Raw genomic sequence first — 20,234 nt, 5'->3', positions numbered from 1 at the left:
TAAGAAATCGTTACACACCCAAACTACTAATTGCGTAATGCCATGCCTCATTACAGCGCTCACGAGATCTGCCATTAAAAAGACTACGAGAAGAGAAAACAATAAGCAAAAACAAAAATTTCGCGGCAAAAACTCAATATCTAAATTTAAAAGCACCTAGTAACAACGTGAAAATGCAATCAGATAAAACCTTATCTACACACACACAATTATTTTTTTAACTACACAGTAGATGGAACTTTTCTTTATTAAGACTAGGTAACAAATCGATAAAGAAAGAAATAATGAGGGGATATTCAAAAATCAATCAACATCTTTTAAATCAATTGATTTCAAACGTCTAAAAAATCATAAGCTTTGAAATAATTCTGACATACAGAAGAGCTCAAAAAATTACAAACAATTTGTCGAAACGCAAATTACTGAAGCCATTAAATTAAAATCATTAGCTGTTATCTGAACGTTGTTTTTTTTAAAAATTTCAATTGTTATTTATAATAATTCAGCTTAAATTGTACTGCAAGACTAAATAAGTTTACTCGGGCCTCATTTGAAAATCATGTGGATCTGTTAATACGCGAATGTGCTTAAAAAAGAGAAAAAAACACGAATGTTGACCACTCACAAAATTTTTATGAAAACGCATATTGTCCAACAAACAAGACATCAGTTATGACATAGCATTAATATACACGGTAATTTTTTGAATTACAAGGAATCAGATGAGTTCTACTAGTAATGGAATAGATTGCAAGTTGACGAAAAGAACAAGGTTTGTAACTGGGGATGGCAATTTTAACATAATAATATCTATTATAGTATCGCATAACTCAAAATTTCACAGCAAATTAAAATTTTAAGCGCAGTGAAGTTGGAGAAATTCCTAAGAGAAATTCTCAGTGCAACAAAAAAAAACTTAACATATCAGCCCAAAATCTAGTGCCATAGTTGAAGAAAAATGGATTGCGTATTTTTAATTAGTGGTTAAAGTAAGTTAAGCACATACTTTTTCTGACGAAATAAATAAAAAATTTAAAAGGAATGAAAAATTAGCTGTGCTGACGTGTCTATTGATAAATGATATAGACCAAACTAGCTTGTACAAGTGGTGTTTGTAATTTTGACGTTCTTTTAGTAGAGTGAAACTGAACTTTTCAAAACAATTGTCCGTAGTTTCCCCCAGAAAATTACAGTTGTTGGTCTATTTCTTCCTTTTTTAAACAACAAAAATGACTGAAAATCTTCAAGATTTAGGTATTAGATGTTGCTAAATTTTATTTTCTATTAACAATTTAACTATTTAGCACAACTATTTAACAATCGAATTCAAAAGTACCTTTGAACCACTGTTTTTGTTCAGTTCCGAAATCAGCTTTTCGTTACCTCAAAAAATGGTGTACTGGCTTATAAAAGCAACCTTCTGAGCGCTTTTTAAACGGAAAAGGAAGAAAGTTGCTTTTGGGATATTTCTTGGAACATTTTTACTAACAATCTGGTGCATTTTAGCCGACACTTAGACTTCTTTCCATTTGAGGTTCCCTTTTAATCAAATAACTTTGTTGGGCAAGTTCACAAATTCCTTGTTTCTTTCTAACTTAATCCATGAGCATATCAGCGACGAGGAAGAATGCAAATGTGTAAAAAAAAATAAAATTGTCTAAAACTTTAGATTCCGTTATTAAGGGCTTTCTAATTGTACAACATAGATATCAGCAAAAGAAATCCATGAGCCAAAATTGGCACAACAAAAAAGTAAGGCTGTAAAGATTGGGTAGTTTGGCACAAAGGGTATTTTGATATTTGGTAACTTTTTATGTTATCCATGCTGTCCAAATGTCAAATATAGTTGGTTTTCATCCTTTATTAAGGGAAGGCGGCAGATCCGATTTTGTTTGACTCTTGTGTGATATTTTTATCACCTGAACGCTCAATATGCTTTTTAAGATTTCTTCCGACGCAAAGTGAAGCAGGAAAGACTGGATGTTTATTGGGTGTTTATATCATATAGTTGTGCGTGTGTTTAGCATTCACTTTGAGAATTTATTTTTGTTTTCGTGATATTTTCTTTTGCATCATTAGACAAACCCGTCATGTAGTAATAGCTCCCTAATATCTGAAAGAAATTGATTGATTAACGGAATTATGGTTTAATGTGCGATATATTTGATGATCAAGACCACGTCATACTAGTCAAGTACGGGCTGCGTTTACTACATTTTTTTCCATTATTGGTGCAATAACGGAAATTTTTATTTTTATAAGCACAAGTTTCATTTTTTGCCTAGGACTTTGCGCACATCTTGAACTAACCAAATTTTCATAATACCTCAAGTCGTAATCTTACAAGTCAGCTTAAGAGTTTATTTAATAAGTGTTTTGGAAAATGCTGAAAAAGCGATTACAGAATTTAAATGAAACCCTGCTTATTCGCCTCTTAAATCAACATTCGAATACTTTTCTACATGTAATCAAGATTCATGTTATCCTTTACTCCAGCTTTCGAAGAATCACAGCAGCAAGAATACAGAATGGATGCTAGAACTGATTCGGAGCAACAAGATCACTTCACTCTCGGTGATTTCCAGCAGCCAGTTCCAAAGTCCAGAGGTCCGAGGCTTGTTCGCAGTGCTATCAAAGAGGCGGTGTTGTCTAGGCACAACTACAATAAGCTGACAAAATTGTTCGCAGATACGGCATTCAAAACTGAACAAAATCACGTGCATCAGATTTACTTCTCAGGTGAATGCAACTTAGATCATTGTTAAAAAGGAAAACAATTAATTTTCTCAGAAAACTAAGTGTTACTGACCTACTTTTGAGAGCTGCGTTATGGTAAATAATTAAGTATATAAAAAGATACTTTTTTGCTAAGCGCAAGCTACTTGTACCAAGCAGGGTCAGTCAAAATTTGTTAATTGATGCGATCGAAAGGGTGGGTGTTACAATGGCTTTTTTACTGAAATGAGAAAAGGTAATCTTTAATTCGAGCATGTGCTTTAACTTGCATCGTACTTCGTATAAAATAAATGAATCAGTTTATCAGGTACTCTCAAACGGTTTTTCTTGATGATCATAACCTTCATTTTCCTCGTAGAATTCTACAATTGCTTTCTGGCCAAAAATCACGCTTAACGATTGTTAAAAAATGTCCTTATTAGAGTGAAAAACTAGTACAGAATTTGAAAAGCTAGCGTGTTTTTGTGTTAACAGGTGAGGAGGTTGAGGCAAAGGCTAATCGTATCCCTTGGCGCCAATTAGTACTTGAAATGGCCGCTATTCTACAAGAAGAAGCAGCCACGATGCGTGAGAATGTTGCAACTGCTCAGAAAGCGTACAATAAATTCCTCAAAACTGCCAAGGGCGCTGCAGAGATGGTGGGAAAGGCTCCTGATAGGCTAGAATTTTTAGCATTAAGTACTAGCTTAAAAGCCATAAAAAGCAACCGTAGCATTTGAATCATATTTGTATGATTTCCGATACTTTTGCTAAGCTGGTTTTCATAGGCTAAAAAGGACTGCGTGTGCAGATGTCCAATTTTTGCCCGTTTTAGGTTTTTTAATAAATGCTAATAATTGAAAGTGTTCATTGTTTACATAAATTTGACTCTCAGTTTGCCTATATAAGGTGGGGTAGGTTTTCTGTTTGTTAGTAGTTCCTTTATATTTTAGATAAAAGCTATTGCCATAAAAACTAAAATTTGTTTTGGAATGTCGATGTCTAATTTTTCTTAAGTTTGTCTGTTTAATTGCTCTTGAAAAAAGTTTGAAGCAATTTTTGTAAACGGAAGTGTCTTTGTTTATGTGGTTCCGAATTTTTGTTTGGTCTTTTTCTGCTAGAGTGGCCTTACCTCCTTTACTTTTCATTGTACTCAAAATTTCACTTTTCAATTTTTCACCGACAGCCTGAGCAGAGAATGAAAAGTAATATTGGCAGTCGTTGAATGTACAAATCGCGGAAAGTGTTAACCAAAACTTGGATTGGTGTTTAATGTCCGCAATTTATGAAATGGCCGAAAAATTTGTTTTAAAGAAATTTTTCAGACCGCAGCACGACCGAGTTTGTCGATTTAGATATTTTGTGTTCGGCAAATTTTAATCATTTGCATGCATAAAATCAAAGATTAGAAGTAATTAATTAAGATGATTACGCAGCCAATTTGTTCTTGCGGAAAGTGTGAGAATTACAAAAAAAATGGATATTTTGTTGCATTTTTATAGCAGTTGAAAACCGAGCTTACGTAAAACTGAATTTTGCTATTATTACTTTCGAAAGATCGTTTTTATTCGCAATTTGGCGATTTTAGTATAGTAATCTTTGCAGACTTCAGAATTAATTGTTTTGCATTTTCGTACTAGCTATGCGGTGATATGCAGTGTTTCGCTTTTAGGTCGAAGATTTGTCTTTTGTTAGTCAACAGTGTTTGAAAAATTGATCACCAAATTTACACAGAAGTAGAGAATAATTGAAATGTTTATGGTTTCTAATTACCTATTAGTTTGCAAAATTTGTGAGACATTTAGAGAGGGTTTCCCTCAATTCGATTTTCATTTTGAGTTTTCTTTGCAGCTTCATGATTTACAAAAGCCGTTATTTGTAAATCATGAAGCTGCATATTGGCTTCTGTTTTTCAATATTGAGCTTTAAAATTACAAGAACCGTTTGTTTCCACTGCTTAGTAGTTAGATAGTTGGCAGATCAAACCATTTTTTTTTAAATTGCTCTCAAACGGAGTTTGTAGCAAATATATTAGTCTTGTGGTTTGTTTAATGCAATTTTTTGATCGACTGATTTTTGTCTGACGCTCAAACTTTTCATTCTCAAAAACGGAATAAACAGGTAAAGCCCAGAGGGCATTATATGGCTGAGCAGCGCTCTTAGAGCCTGACGCCTTACTAGTCTCTAAATATGTAATTCCGAAACTGTTGGTTCACCGAAACCGCTTAAGGATCTCCCCGTAACCATCCCGACCCCTCTCCCTTTTCAGCCTCGACCCTTCGTTTGAGATTAATTCGTTCGACTTAAGTCTAAGTCTGTTTTTTTTCTCATCCCTATGCTATTTTAAATGATTCTTGTTTGATTTAGGTTTGACAATGTGATGAGATCGGAGGGTGATGTTTATCAATACACTACTGCCAAATTCTTCGAAAATATTGAGAGGAGCGACTCTCCGATTGGTAAGATATATGAATTTTTTCCTGCTTCGGCCTTCCAGTTTTCCAGTAAAAAATGCACGCGCGCCTGGGGCGTAAAATTTGTATGCCCACGAAGTGGGGACAGAGATAATTTTACCACATGATTATTATCGCAGACAATACTTCAGAACTTAAAATTAATAAACAAAGATGCTTTGGTCAGTTTGAATTTGAGCTGGGGCTTACTAAAAAAAATTGCTGCCAAAAAATTGCTGCCAACAAAATTTGGAGAGAAATATGGTAACGGCATTATTTCAAAAATTTAATTCTTTTATGATGTGTGGATTCAATTCATTAAAATTATTCTTCTCTATTGAAGATTTGTATGTATTGTTTGCTCGGCCATTTTAACCTGAATAATTCTTAAATAAATTTACTGCTTGTCTCCTATGATGTGTTTCAGATTGAATGGTTTGCATATGGTGAAGCGTTTCGGTTTTAACAGCCGCATTTGTTATTTATTTTGTCCCCTCTTCATCTCTTGAACAGGTGTTTCTGGCAGTAAGTGCTCTCGTCATTTCATCATACCGTATGCGTAGAAATTACCATAATAGATATCCTGTAAAACAGGAGTACGTTATTCATGCTCTGTGCTTTTCACGTCAGTTCTTGAACTTTGTAATTCCGTTTCCTCACGATCCAATAGTTTTTCCAATATGTATTTACGGACAAAGCTGTGCTGAAGTTACTAGTTTTCATTAGCTTATGTAGTCTATCAGGAAAAGCATAACTAATCGGTGAAACGAAATCGATACATTTTCTACTGCTTACGGAATCTATACTCTTGACAGAACTTGAGCCAACTTTCTTGATAATTCTTGACTGACCTTTGTAAGACCATTGACTAATTCTTTTAGTGCCTCTATTCCATGGAGTTTTTTTTGCATTAAATTAATCTATATTTTCCAATTTATGACTCTTCGAAGACTCAGGTTTTAATTTTCGGCGCCTATAATCGAATTTTTGGCCGGTGTCCTAAATTGTTTAATTACGTTGCTACTTTGTAATGATAAGTCATGACCGGATTTTGAAAAGCTAAGTCTTGTTTCGATGCTATCATTTCCTTAACTGAAAAAATAAAGCAATGCTTTGACGAAAACGAAATTGTTGTCACAATTAGACTTTTTAGACTCAGCAAAAGCTTTCAACTCAATATCTATAGATGCTTTTATGAACAAAATGCAAAAAAAATGTGGATTTGGAGAGAATGCAAGAATTTGACATAACTCCTTCCTTTGTGATAGAAATCAGTGTTAACAATTGGATCGCAAAATCAGATCGGGTTGTTATAAATCACGGTTTCCGCAAGGAACTGCCTTCAATTTTTAAACTTTATGTCAACGACTTCAGTAAAGCTGTATCAACGAATTGTGATGTATCAAAGTTTGCCGATGATACAGCAATTATGTCATGCAAAGATTGACAAAATTTTATAGCTAAAAGCTGAAGATGCATTAAACGAGACAAGTGAAACAAAGCAGGCTTGAATGAAGACAAAACGGAGTTAATGGTGTTCAGGAAAGAAAAAATGCCCATCCGCCAAAGTAGCAGTTTCAAAGGACACCGATTGCAAGCATTTGAAAAGTGTAGATTTTTATGTGAAATAATTGATGAGGAACTGACATACCAAAATCAACTAAACAAAATTATCAATGAAATGGCTTCAGCGACCAGATCATTATACTTGGTTCGTCATCAGGTACCGTTAGAAACAAGAATAAATCTTTTTCAACCACGTGTATTGTAAGATTTAGATTTTAGTGCGATTTTTTTTCAAAATTTACCATCTTACTCTATCGACAAGCAGATTAACTGGGACATAAACATTTGTTTTCTGAAAACCAAATATCATTCTGCCAGAGATCCACTTCTGGAGACTAAAATTCTTCCAGCAGAACTCCAAATAACAAGAGTGTCATTAATTGTTTTTTTTTCAATATTCTTCAACAAACAAAAAACTGTTAAACAAATAAACATCTCAGAATATTAGAAAACGTGCCAATCATTGTAGACAAAAGAACCCATAACCTTTTCCTAGAACTGAAATGTGAGTCAAATTGGAGTAATGGTTCAATTGTTTGTAATTTTATTCGAAAATAGAATACACATCCAGTTGCTTTTAGAAAAGAAACATCGAAAACCAAATTTAAACCAAAGTTATTGCAGAAATGCCTAAACGACATGAAAAAGTTCCAATAGACAGAAGGGTAGAAGATTTCAAATACCTTATTTTAAAATTATTTAAAGAAAGCCGAACCTTAGTTTGTTATGAAATGTCAAATGATAATGTTTGATTTATAAAAATTTCTGTTATGTAACATTAACCAAGTGGTTAGTTTAATTTACATGTTTCAGATTTCTCAAGAAACGAAATATGAGTGTAATTGGAGACGTGTAGTTCTTTAAACTTGTTATCTCTTTCAGAGAAAGTAGAAGAGTCTGCTCTGATAACATCAGATGAGTTGGCAGTGTTGGATGCAATGGTGTGTGGAGGAGTAGCTCTAAGTCTCAAGGCACAGTTCCTCAAGAAGATCCCAGACATCTCCCCGCTCTACAACACCATGAAATACCTCAACCTCTCCTTCAACGAACTCAGAGTAAGTAGCCTGGCAAAAATGAAATCTGCTTTTTTGCGTTACTCCTCTGGTCCTTCATCCTGCTGGATCTATTAATTGCTCTGAAAAATGTATATAGCAAATATATTAGTTCTGCTGGTCTTTCTAAATGCAATTGTTCGTACTACTAACTTTTTTAATCTGATAGAGAGTGTTTCTTTCCGAAACGCATTTCCATTATACATCTTATTTTAGTCCACATTAAACACTGTTTTAAGGATATTCCTATTTATATATTTATCTAATTTATGTACATTAGAGGTAAAATCCGAGGAATTGGATTACGTTTAAATCTTTGGTGGAAAAATCTAGAACCAACGAAGTCTCCTATTAGAATTAAAGAAGCGGTTAAAGTAAGTGTAATCTGAGTTTTCAACGAAAAAGTGAGATCGTTGGTTATTAATAGCCGCTGTCAGCCTCTCTACGGCTACTATTTAGGCGCTCTCCTTTTTTACAATTCGAATTTGAAATGTTTTGGGGTGCTGTCTTTCTTACGACTCGAAGATGAACATTGGAGAAGTCCTTTTTTTAAAGATCTGTTCACACATTTTGAAGTCATATTGGAGAAGTGATTTTGGTCCCGCCGAAACAAGAAGTAGAGCGAAAAAGCGAGTGGTTTTGCGGCGTGCAATTTGTTCACTCTAACTTTAAAGCAGATTGAGAAAACAGTTTTGAACAAAAGTTCGCTTTCTCGATAGTGGTTTTTGTTCACATGCGGCAGTTTCACTTTGATTTCTACTGTTTTTTTTTAGATTTTTGGATCAGATTTTTTTTCTAAATGGTTTTCCCAATCCATTCATAGGTCATTATAGGCCTCGTTTTTTTGTTTGAACCAAATTTATCTTTCTAGCTAGCGGTTTTTTGTTCACATGCGGATTTTTGACATTGATTTTCAGTTTTTTTTTAAATTTTTTGGTCTGATTCATTTTGGAAATGGTTACATCACTTATAGTCCATTCTAGGTCCAGTTTTTGTCTATTCAATAAGAATTCGTTGAATTGTACTTCAGGACTTGTCCTGCTATGTTTTTTTATTTCGTTTTACTTTTTGATCACGTTTTTCGTTTTACTTAAGTTTGTTGCACACAATACTGCGGTATCGATTTTTTTGTTCCGTTTAGCAGCTGGGGATTTTTCTACAATTAGTTCTTTCTGTTAGAATGAAGAAATGGAGTTAATAATGAATAAATGTGTAGAGCCAATTTTGCAAAGAAAGATTAAATGATGCAATATGTGAAATAAGTTAGGTATTTTCTTCAAAAATCTGAGGAAAGATAATAAATAGGAAGATAGTAATTATTAAATCTGAAGAAAGATAATAAATCCCACGGAGAACAGTATTAGATAGCAGATATGACGATTCACATTACTTAGGACGGCACAGATAAAGCTGTAGTGCCTTTCAGTCCTTCATTGAATAAAATTTCCTAATGCATTACATAATTAATTGCTCTTGAACGAAGTTCATAGCAATTATTGTAAACGTGTTGGTCTTTTTTATGCAAATTTTGTGCTTGACCATTTTGCACTTTTCTACTCTTTGACTTCTCAAGTGACTTTTTCACGCTTTCGTTCTTCATTTTTGAGTGATCTCTATTGCTCTCACTCCGAAATAAAGCTTGTTGCTAATATAAATTCGTTTTAGCAAATCTATAGAAAGGGCCTGATAGCACAGTGGTCATGCATCAGGTTATGGATTGGTAGGTCATTGGTTCGAATCCCAGTGAAGTCAAATTTTTTTCTTCCAGCCTGTCGTCCGAGAGAAATTCTTCCTACATTATTCGGTTTATGTTTTTTAAATGCTCTCGAAGGAAGTTTAAAGGAATTATTGTAAACGTGTTGGCCTTCTTTATGCAAAGTAATCGAATGACTTCTTCGCCCTTGACTTTTTTGTTTTGCGTGATCTAAATTTCTCTCTTGTTCGTGTTGCTTTTTGTGCTCAAACTCAAGTGGTGACAATCTATATATTAATTGCGTGAACACATAAGGCGGCATGTTTTAGAACCATCACTGAGCAGCATGTTTTAACAGTACTACCGAAGCGCACGGTTAAGCGGTTGCTTAATTGGGGTTAATGACCGAAAAAGTGGGCTTTAAGGTCATTGACCGATTAATGGTTCTAAATGATCATTGACCGAAAAATGCTACAAAAACGTCATTGACCGAATAGTGTTGCCAAAAGTTCATTGACCCAAAATGTCGCAAAGAGGTCGTGTCATTTACCGAAAAACGCTTTGCGAAAAAGCCTGTTGCCGAAATTGCTTTAAAGAAACAGACAGTAATCGGTGTTTCAATAAACAAAAACAATAATGTCGAAAAATCATTGGCCAATTAGTTGTTCAGAAAAAGGGTCTGTGACCAAAAACTGTGTCAGAAAACGGTTTGACTGAAAAGCTTTTGATACTGAAATGGCAAATGATCGAAATTGTGTCAAGACAAAGAGGATTTATGACCGAAAAGCATTAGTTGGCGTAATTCATTGTCAAAAAATTGTTGTTCATGAGAAAGGTTGTCCTGAATATTTGTGAAGGAAAAATCACTCACTGAAAACGTCAAGGAATAAAAGGAAGATGATGGAAATTTGTTCTGTCAAGATTTCACTGAAAGAAATTTTTTTAATACAGAAGAATTCAGCAAACGAAATTTGTGAAGTGTAAGAGAACCAAAACCTGCCGATGCAAAAACCAAAGTTAGGTTCCAAAAAAATTATATATGACAAAACTGAGGTTTCGAAACAAATACAAATTTTTTGCGCTCATTGTAGGATATTTTTATAATAACGGCTTTTATTAAAAAAAATTATTGCACACAAAATATGATAGTTATATAATTTTCTGTCTTTAATTTTTTGAGGAGAATTTTGTTGGAAGCATTACGCATCTCTTTAACTCAGTTCGGTGTCTGTTGAGTTCTTAGAAGCGTTCGCAAAAGCTTTCATACGATTCCTTATTTTCGGCACATTCATCGTCTTGGGTACATCTATCGTGTTCTCATTAGCACATTCATCATTTTTATGAGAACCGGAATTATTTGCCTCACCCAGAATCTGTTTTCTCTTCTCTTTTGAACTGTTGTATCTCTCCCTCTCTTCAGTTTCTTTATCTTTTCAGTTGTGCGATCTGCTAATTTTCTGCTCTTCAAGTGTTCTCTCTAACTGACATTTTCTCCACTTAAGCTTTTGCTTTTTGCGGTTGCTCATTATCTCGCCGTTCTTGTACTTTCTCTCTTTCTCTCTCTCTCTCTCTCTCATGGTTTCGGCTTCTTTTTTAGATGTCCCATTTTGCTTTCTATTGCTTCCGTTTTTTCTTGCGTTTTTCATCGCGCTCACTTTCCTTTTTCCTCCTTTCTCTCTCTCTCTCTCACACTCTTTTTTTCTCGGTTGTTTAACTTCTTCTTTTCATTTGATTTGTCTGTTTTTGACTCAATTTTTTTGTTTCCTAGCGTTGTTCTTATGGTGGGTTCCTGATGTTCCTATGGTTTCTGTTGCATTGTATTCTTTCTGTTCTTTCCTCGGTCATCAATTTCGATTTTCCCCTTGTCTTTCACGTTAATTCATTATTTTTCGCATTTCGCTCCAGTTTGCTTTCTCTCAGACTGGTTTTTCAGTTTTCCTTCTCTTCTTTCAACCTTCTTTTGTTCTGTCTTTTGTTTTTCTTCGTATTTTTAAATCTCTTTGCTCTCCGACTCATTATATATTGCTGCTATCGATCTCTTTTTCTCTCCCTCATTATACCTCACTTTATCTGTTTAGATTTTTTAACGCTCTGTGAGATCGTCTATTACTCTTAACTCACATAAAACTTTTCTTTGACAAATTTGGCTTTCATTTTTTACTTTTTGTTGGTGTGTCCAAAGTAGTTTTGCAAAAAAAAATGTTGAAGCGAGCGCATGTACACCAGTTATCTCTAAGAAATTTTCAATGAGAAAATTAATTGTTAAAATTTCAAGATAAGATGCATTCAGATAGCTTTACGGACCTGCTAGTCGACTATTAAAAGCAAAATGAATGAAAAGTGCACCGAAATTGGTGATTTTTTTTGCTTTCAATTTTCTTAGTAGTTGGTAGTTATAATGACGTCATTTGAAGCCACCTTAGTATTTTTGGCTACCCGATGTCCTTGCCTTACTACTCTATCGCAATCCACCAGTAACCCCACATGCTTGACCACCAATTTTGCCCCACTCCCCTCACGTTACCCTCTCCCCAATACGCACACCTCACCCACCATCCCGCTCACCCCACACTGCTCGCAACCCCCTTAATAATCTGCATCTAGCTACTGACAATGCCAATCGCTCGATATTCGCTTGAGAGCAAATTGCTAGTCAGTTATATCAAATTTTTTACAATCAATTTACTTAATTTAACATCAAAAAAATTATAGATAAGAGTTTGAGTCATTAGGACAAGAATTGAATAAATAATATATAAATTTTTTCAGCGAGTTCCGCAAAGTGTTTTGCTCAATAGTTGCAAACAAGCAGTAAAGTACATAGGTGAATTGCTTTATAAGATTCCATTTTGAAATGGACTTACATAATTCAAAGCAGGTTCCAAATTTGAGCGAAACAAATGTCGAGGTTCCAAGCCGAGTTCCACTGAACATTTTTCTTGGGAAATCGAGGTTTTTGGTGGGCGAAATCGGAGATTGGTCAATTTTTCGGTGGCTTATTTTTATCATTACAACGAAAAAAGTGAATAGCGTTCTGTTTGTCCTTTGTCGAATATATTTTTGATTTGTTTCAGTCGATCCCAGATGCGCTGTTTGAGCTGAAACAATTAGAAATTCTAAAGATGAGAAGCAACCCTATCACTGAACTGCCCCAGAGTGAGTTGCTCAAGCTCAACCTGTTTTGAAACTCTATCTAGTTTTAAATTATGACACTGTATAAAATCTGGCTCTGCAGAGGCCTGGTATTTTGTAACTTGCTCCGTTGTGTTTCAACAGTTTCTCTGAACTTAATTTTGTAGCAATAATTTGTTTCCGTTTCTAAGGCCTATTTTCTGATCGATTTCACATTTGGTCCCTGGAGGCGGGGTAAACTAATGCACCCTTCTCTTCTGCCTCAAAACTATTTTGCAAAGTTTTCTGTCGATTAATGAAGTGCTAATCTGTTTTAGATATTGGCTCCCTGTCGAAACTGAAGTGTATAGTGATGGCCTATTGCAACATCAAGACGATCCCTCTCACTCTCTTCAGCATCTCCACTCTTGAAATTGTTGACTTCAGATACAATGTTCTCACTTTTATGCCACCGGAAGTTAAGAACCTCAAGTACATATCACTACATATTTAGCTATCGCAATTATTTCCAATTCGTCTCTATAACGTCTTCTCCGATCCGAAACAATGAAATTTTTCGATTTAATTGCTGAAGCTGGACGAAAATTGAAATAATTTGAAATCATATTTTTGCATTGATTTTCCCATGTTTTCCTCATGTTTCCTATCTGAAAACACGAGGAAATGTGTTTAATGAGATTCAAAGCTATCAACCAATCAGAATAAAGAATGAAAATTCCTCAATGCTCATTGCCTAGGTGGTCGCCCTTTGCATCAAAAATACGGTAGGGTGGGGTCGGGGCCCCGGCCGGTCTAAAACCAAATACCTATATACCCTGAAAAAAATAAAAGTGGGTTTCTCAAAATTGTTTCAATAAAATTCTCCAAATTTTTGCATGCGACCCCGAATAGCCAAGAAAATGAAAAGTCCCTTAGTGAAGTTTTTGATTGAACTTCTCCTTCATGGGTTTTTGGGCAAATTTTGGGTTCAATTTTGCCCAAATTTTGGGTTTTTTTGCTCTAGTTTCTTTTGTGTTAATTTTTACGTCTTTTTTCATGAGGGTGAATTATGATAAATTTTAGTTGCAGTCTGGTCCACGTAAACAGTTTTCTGCTAACTTTTTCCAGTTTTTCAGAAAATGTACATTTTTGACCCATTTTTATGCATTTTATAAAAATTTTGCAGTTTTCTCCCAAAATATTGATTTTTTCACTTTTTTTATTAAAGAGAACTTTGTCTGCCGTGAAAAATCATGTCGGTTGTAATCAAGGTGTTTTGGTGAAAAAATTTACAGATTTTGAAAAAAATTGAAAAAACATAATTTTTCAAAATTTTTTTTCATTTTTTCGACCGTTTTTCTAAAGCTGTACCTTTGAAACCATAACTGTTAGCAATATTCCGTCAAGGTCAATCTGAAGTCCTATGACCTATAGTTGGGCCTGCATTTAAACAAAAACGAGAGCAATCGGACTTTTGGAAAATTTTAAATTAAAAACTTCAATTTTTGACTGAAAAGTGTAATTTTTTTGAAATTTTTCTAAGTGCAAAAAATTTTAAAAACTTGGAAATTTTTCTTTGGTCGAGAAATATGTTGTCACGTGTTCCCTAGACCTAAGTCCCTCGCTTTCAGTGCTTTTTGGTCTTATGAAAATGCAAACTTTTAGAAAAATGTTAAAATTTTCAAATTATGGCATTTTGATCAACATTTTTGTATACTTTCGCTAGAAAATTACACTGGGCATGCATGTGGGGCTTGCACCACATCATGCCCCTATTGAAGTTCAGAAACAAATTTCAAGCCTGATTTTCTGCCACCATTGAGAAAATGAGTTTCTAAAATTTTTGCGTAGTTCAATGCGTACTTTCGCCAAAGTGCAACAGCTTGTTAGCGCCCGAAGGGCGCTACCATCTTCTTTGCCACCCACTCACAACAAGATAATGAAAACGGCCAAAACGCCTGCGAGGACAATCAAACTAATGACTCTCAACTGACCGCCTGGGGCAAACACCTGATTCTAGATGTGAAAAGTCTACATTTATGCAAGTCTGCTTGTTTCCCTAGCGTCATCCTTAGCGTCCATAATTTAAATTAGGTTGCGTTCTAAATGCTTAGTACTCTCTACAAATTTTTGAAGAGGATGAGTATGGGTTTAATAGCGATAAATATTATTAGGAACCTGCGGGAAATAAACGTGGAGGGTAATCAATTGACCTACATGCCTTGTGGTCTTCTGAGGTTGAAGCGAGTGACGTCATTGGGAGTGAGGAACAACTTCATGCATCCTCTCCTCTGGAGGAATCTCACCAAAGGAAACAATGTACAGGTAAATTTTAAATAGTTTCCTAATCATCCGACTCCAAACTAGGTAGTGAGAAATTTCGTTAAGTGATTCGGAGTTCTTGGATATTACAATGGGAGAACAGTGAGAAAGGAGATTATCTCATGACTGACTGGTAATAAGCTGTCATTAAAACTCATCGGTTTATATTGTGTCGCCTTTTGGAACAATTATAACATAAAAGCATAAATTGGGTTCTTTCACATATAACCGTAAATAAAAACATCTCAATGGTTTCAGAGCCTGAAAGATTTGTGTTGTGTTATCATCACTCGAAACAGAATAGACATTCATTCTGGTCCCAAGAAAGTCCCTAGCAACATTCTCAATGTACTTGAACCGTGAGTATCTATCTACATAAAATCAATCAACATTCAATAAAATCAATCTACACTAACTTCCTGTTATACCAACGATGAACGGAAAACTTCAATAATATATTTGAATTTTCGAAGTTTACCTCTCAATTATGCACTCTCCGTTTTTTGTACATTCAATTTCCCTATCAGAAGCATGGATAAATGTAGACTTTCAGACTTTAATGGTGTTTTCAAATTGCGGAATACTCCTCAATGTTATTCAAACCAGTAAATAGTTGAAATGAGTTTACCATTCTCTTTATTCATGAAACGCTGTTATTATGACCGAATCGAAACCTACAGTTCAATGAACATTGTCAGGGACAAATGCGTAACTTAATGCAAGGAGTCGTTTTGCATATTCTATTTAATAGGTGCCATCAGCCTCTCAACCGCTATAATTTAGGCACTCTCCTTCTTTGAAATTTGCGTAACTTTTTTGATCACGTTTTTTGTTTTAAAATTTTCACGTGTGACTCTTGACTTATCTAACTCACGGTTTCAACTGAAAGGCTTTTTAATTGCTCTCAAACAAAGTTGGTAGCAATTAGATTTTTATAGCTTGCTCGGTCTTTTTATAGCTGTAAGCTGAGCGGAGCTATATTGAGGTGCTCTTGGTTTTTTACGACTCGAAGTATTCGACGCTTAGAAAAATTTGACACCTGCCGTAATAGCTGAGATAGCACCAGAGCAATCCATGGTACACCTCATCGTTGTCTGGCATTTGTCATTTTTGATGCCAGTGTTTCTGAGATTTCTTGTTTTACGTTTGTCAAATCCATCTGAGCGTATTGTAATTGCTGTTTTACATATTCGGTTGAATAACTGGAATTAAGACTCAGTATTAATATGACTCAGAGTATTAATATGACTCAGATTACATCCAAATTTGTATGTGCGCCAAGAAGATTCAATAATATTAGATAAATTTTCTAAATTTATATCAATACGGCGGTAGTTGTGGAAATGGAAACAAGAACTCAATGTTTGTAAATTTTTCAGCATGGGGCAGTTTTTGTTGATAGACGAATTCAACTCCATCGTTAGAAAGTTTCTCTGTCGATTTTGAAAGTAAGCATAAAATAATCATTATCAGGGTTGCAAGAGTTTTGAGTACTATCTTAATGATAGGTATCTTCTGTTGTAATTAATCCAAGTGTGGTTGAATTTGTCAAGTTTTGTACTTAATTCAGACATATAGGAAAGTGATCTTGAAAAAGATCTATTTTGTACAGGAATTACGTCGCACTCAAGTTGACCTGACAAAATTATATGGAGCAGCCTGTGGAAAAAGTGAGAAAAATTTATCGATAATAATAATCTCCGATGTGAAAATATACAAAGTGTGGTCCTCCTGCAAAGGAGGGGCTTGTTTAATGTAAAGCGGAGACTTTAAACACTCTTTGTTTAATTAAAATAGCTTAAAGAAGTAATAAATTTGGGTGGTAACTATTTTTAAAGTAATTTAATTGCTGTTTCATAAAATTTTGCTGCCGGCTGTTTATTATAGCTGCGAAGCTGTAAGCTGAGCGTAGCTATATTGCGTTGCTCTTGGTTTTTTTGTTTCGTCGTCTGACGCTTCATTTTCGTTTTACATTTGTTCTAGAACATTCTGTCTCGTCACTGCTTAAATGGCTTTTTCGCGCTTGATTTCACGCTTTCTGCGTGACCTAAATTGCGGTTATTCAGAAACAGAATCTGTTCCTAAAACAAAGTTGATTGTAAGAAAACGGATTGTATGGTCCGACAGCCAAGTGGTTAAGGCTGTTAATCCGGAGATCGCCGGTTCGAGACGCGACAGGGAAGATTTTTTGCACCCAAAAACAACCTCCTTTGAAATAAACTTGTAAGTTTTATAGGCGGCGGCGATAACTATTATCAACTCACTTCTGTACCTTTTTCCATCTGTATTTTACGGCACGCAAGTCTATTTCGCAGCTATTCCGGCAATCTGCCGGCTATGTTTTTTAATGAAACCGAGAATTGTTGTCGCATCTCTATAGGCGCTGTCTGTCGATTGACGTCAATTTGAAAAGTTTAAGTAAGGTTTACTAAAAGAGGCGTGGTGATTTTTTCTGTCAGTCAATTGTTAGCGTTTTTGTTTTATTTCTTTTTGGCTCATCAAATGAAATGTATTTAATAATAAAATCACCGAATAATCAGTTAATGGTTTTTTAAGATTGAATCATGAGCGTTTACTTCCTGTTTCTTCTTGCCGTGATTGCGTCTGGTAAAAATAATTCAGTTTGAAAGTGACACTAATGCAATGTGCTGCAAAGATCGCACTGTTTGACAAAGGTGACCTAGTTGTCTACAATGCGCCAAGATTAGAGTACCCCTGCAATGGTGGCATCGAAGTTGGTATGTGTAATTTTGTTTTTAGCAAAGTGGCAAAAAGATATAAAGAAACTTTTGTGGAGGATTTGTAATTCTCTTAATACAACAACATTCACTTGTGTGGTGGCTCAGCATGCCGCGGAAGCTTGTAAAAGCTTGAGTCATTCATCATGCATTTGAGCAAGCAATTCCAAAATGGCCGCAAAATGAAAACTGCAGACTATATATCCGCAGTCAAAGCATATAAGGTAAGCGGTCTCAAGTCATTTAACCCTCTCTTCTGGAATGAGTTTAAGTAATTGAAGTATATATCCATCGAAAGCTGGTAATGAGTAGGTCAACATCTCGGAATTAGAGTTTTCAAAAAGGTTTTGTTCTTGCACAATTATTACATCTTTTTTCCGGCAATGTTTTAAGATTGGTGATAACATGAAATTATTTAATTACTTTTTTGAAAGTTTAGTAGTTATTATTTCCCTAGCTGTGGTAATAGCCTCAGGCACTATTGAAAGCAGTGCTCGGTAGTCTGCATATCGATACGCTAGAGTATGGAATACTTATTGTGTATCTGCAGTATTAGGCTAACGTCTAGATATATAATGGTATTAATATTTCAATGAACAAATGGTAAAACAATCAATGTTTGAGAATAAAATTAAGTAATCGAAATGGTAACAGCTAAGGTAATTGACGGTGAGAAGGTTAAGAATATAATACTTATTAATAATTGTGAGGGTAAAGCAATGATGGTAGTATGAAATGAAGTATTATTTACTTTTCTGATTGATGAAATTGGGGTGGTTTCCGTTGCTTCCGTAACGAGATGTTGTATTATATACCTGTTGTCCTGAAATTGACGTAGGAACTGATTGGCTTGTTGAAGGCTGTTGAACTTGTGGTATATGTTGCTGTTGTTGTTTTTGTTGTGTTTTGATTTTTAGAATATTGCGAAGTTTTGATACTGGGACTTTCGGCTCAGGTATTTTTGTTGTCAGTGCACTACTGGTTCTAGATATGGCTTGAGCATTATTTTGTTGACTTGAAGATTCTACAGATGAGGGTGGCGTCTTGTAAGATGAAGGGTTTTCGGGTGAGTTTATATTAGATGTTATGTTTTCTGTTACCTCATTTGATAAAGTTTTCGGAGTTTGTAAGCTTTCTGTTTGCTCTCCTTTTTTTATCAACTTGCTGTTGTATTCTAATTTTCACTTGAGCCGTACTCCTGTTATCAATTGTTTTATAAATAATGTTCTCGACTTGAGAGTCAAAAATTTGTGGTCCCTTCACAGCATCTGGAATCATTGAATTTTCACCCAATTTTTCACTGCTGCTTAATGGCAAATCTTCGCTTTTGAGTTGTGGTTGAAATGGCTTCAAGCGTACAAGGTGGACGATCTTAGTATGATTTGTATTCGTTTTTCGAATCAGATAATTGCTTTTTGTAAGGACGTTTTCTATCCTGTATACACCTACCCCGCCTACCCATTTGCATTCAAGGTTTCCAATTTTGTCATGTCCATTTGAAATTTTTGGATGAAAAAGCATTCAATTTTGCTGTTGTTTGAGTGGAAAAGCTTTTGCTTTCCTTTCATAGTGTTCGCGGTGTTTGTTGAAAGAGAATACTAGTAATTCTTCCACATCTGAAAAGAGATCCAACATTTTGGTTTGGATTTCGCTTATGTAATCATATTTGGATGAGAATGTTGTTAGCGTTTTGTTGTTGAATCGAAGATCATTTGAATTTAATGGTATTCACATGAAAGATTGGTGTAGGTGGACATCCTATGGCAGTGTGATAACTTGTGTTGTGTTTAAGAACACCAACTCAGTGTATTTATGCCTGTCTCTGTTTTGGTAAATTTTCAAGCATCCTTTCAGTGGTCCATGTGTTCGCTCGAAAAGACCAATTGTTTGTGCGTGTTTGACAAACGTGTGGTTTATTTTTTACTTCATCCTTTATCAGTTAAAATAGGCAGTCGTATATATGATTGTTATAAGAACCACTCCATTAAAACTTTTGCAACAACCTCAGCTGAGGTTGAGATGATTGGTTGGGCAAACAGGTGTTTGGAAAAGACATCCATTGCTGTTGCCACGTAGGAATAACCACCTGATTTTGGTAATTGGCCAACAATATCAACTTGAGGTAGGTCACTTGGGAAACTCGTGTTCGAGCTTACCGGGTTCAATTGCGGTGTGATTGTTTCAGGTTTTGGTGATTTTGAAGCCAGACAAGATAAACAGTTGTTAATATATGCAATCAGAATTTCAATGAAACCAGGATAATATTTTCTGGGTAGCTCGGCGATCGTTTTTCGTATAACCAAATGGCCTTTGAGCTTAGAATTATATATTCTGTATAAAAGTTCCTCTCTTTAAGTGTTCGGTACTACAAGTTGTTCTGCAACAAATTTTCCTGTGTCATCCAAGAATTTTCTGTGCAATACGCGATTTACAAGAACAAGTCTATTCAATTATTTATAATCTTCGTGAATCATACGATGATTATGTTGTGTTTGGTTTTATTTTCTGTTCAATCCATCGTATGGTCTCAGCAATATCTTTGTTTTTTTGTTCGTTCAGCGGCAGTTTATAATGGGCCTAATTA

The 20,234-nt window shown here is 35.0% G+C and overlaps 1 protein-coding gene across 1 annotated transcript in view; it reads left to right on the top strand.

The window, feature by feature from the left end:
• Window positions 1-20,234, top strand: part of LOC142347853 (uncharacterized) — a 35,906-nt gene that overhangs the window by 10,388 nt on the left and 5,284 nt on the right. Inside the window, exons 5-12 of the mRNA XM_075398987.1 lie at window positions 2,497-2,739; window positions 3,211-3,394; window positions 5,083-5,174; window positions 7,617-7,789; window positions 12,554-12,635; window positions 12,929-13,082; window positions 14,765-14,915; window positions 15,171-15,271. Of these exons, the coding sequence (XP_075255102.1) occupies window positions 2,497-2,739; window positions 3,211-3,394; window positions 5,083-5,174; window positions 7,617-7,789; window positions 12,554-12,635; window positions 12,929-13,082; window positions 14,765-14,915; window positions 15,171-15,271 (1,180 nt within the window). The remainder of the gene's footprint in view (window positions 1-2,496; window positions 2,740-3,210; window positions 3,395-5,082; window positions 5,175-7,616; window positions 7,790-12,553; window positions 12,636-12,928; window positions 13,083-14,764; window positions 14,916-15,170; window positions 15,272-20,234) is intronic.

Source organism: Convolutriloba macropyga, chromosome 10 (assembly GCF_964194025.1).
Source record: "Convolutriloba macropyga chromosome 10, txConMacr16.3, whole genome shotgun sequence".
In the NCBI taxonomy this organism is placed as follows: Eukaryota; Metazoa; Xenacoelomorpha; order Acoela; family Convolutidae; genus Convolutriloba; species Convolutriloba macropyga.
This window is presented reverse-complemented; position numbering and strand designations above follow the sequence as displayed.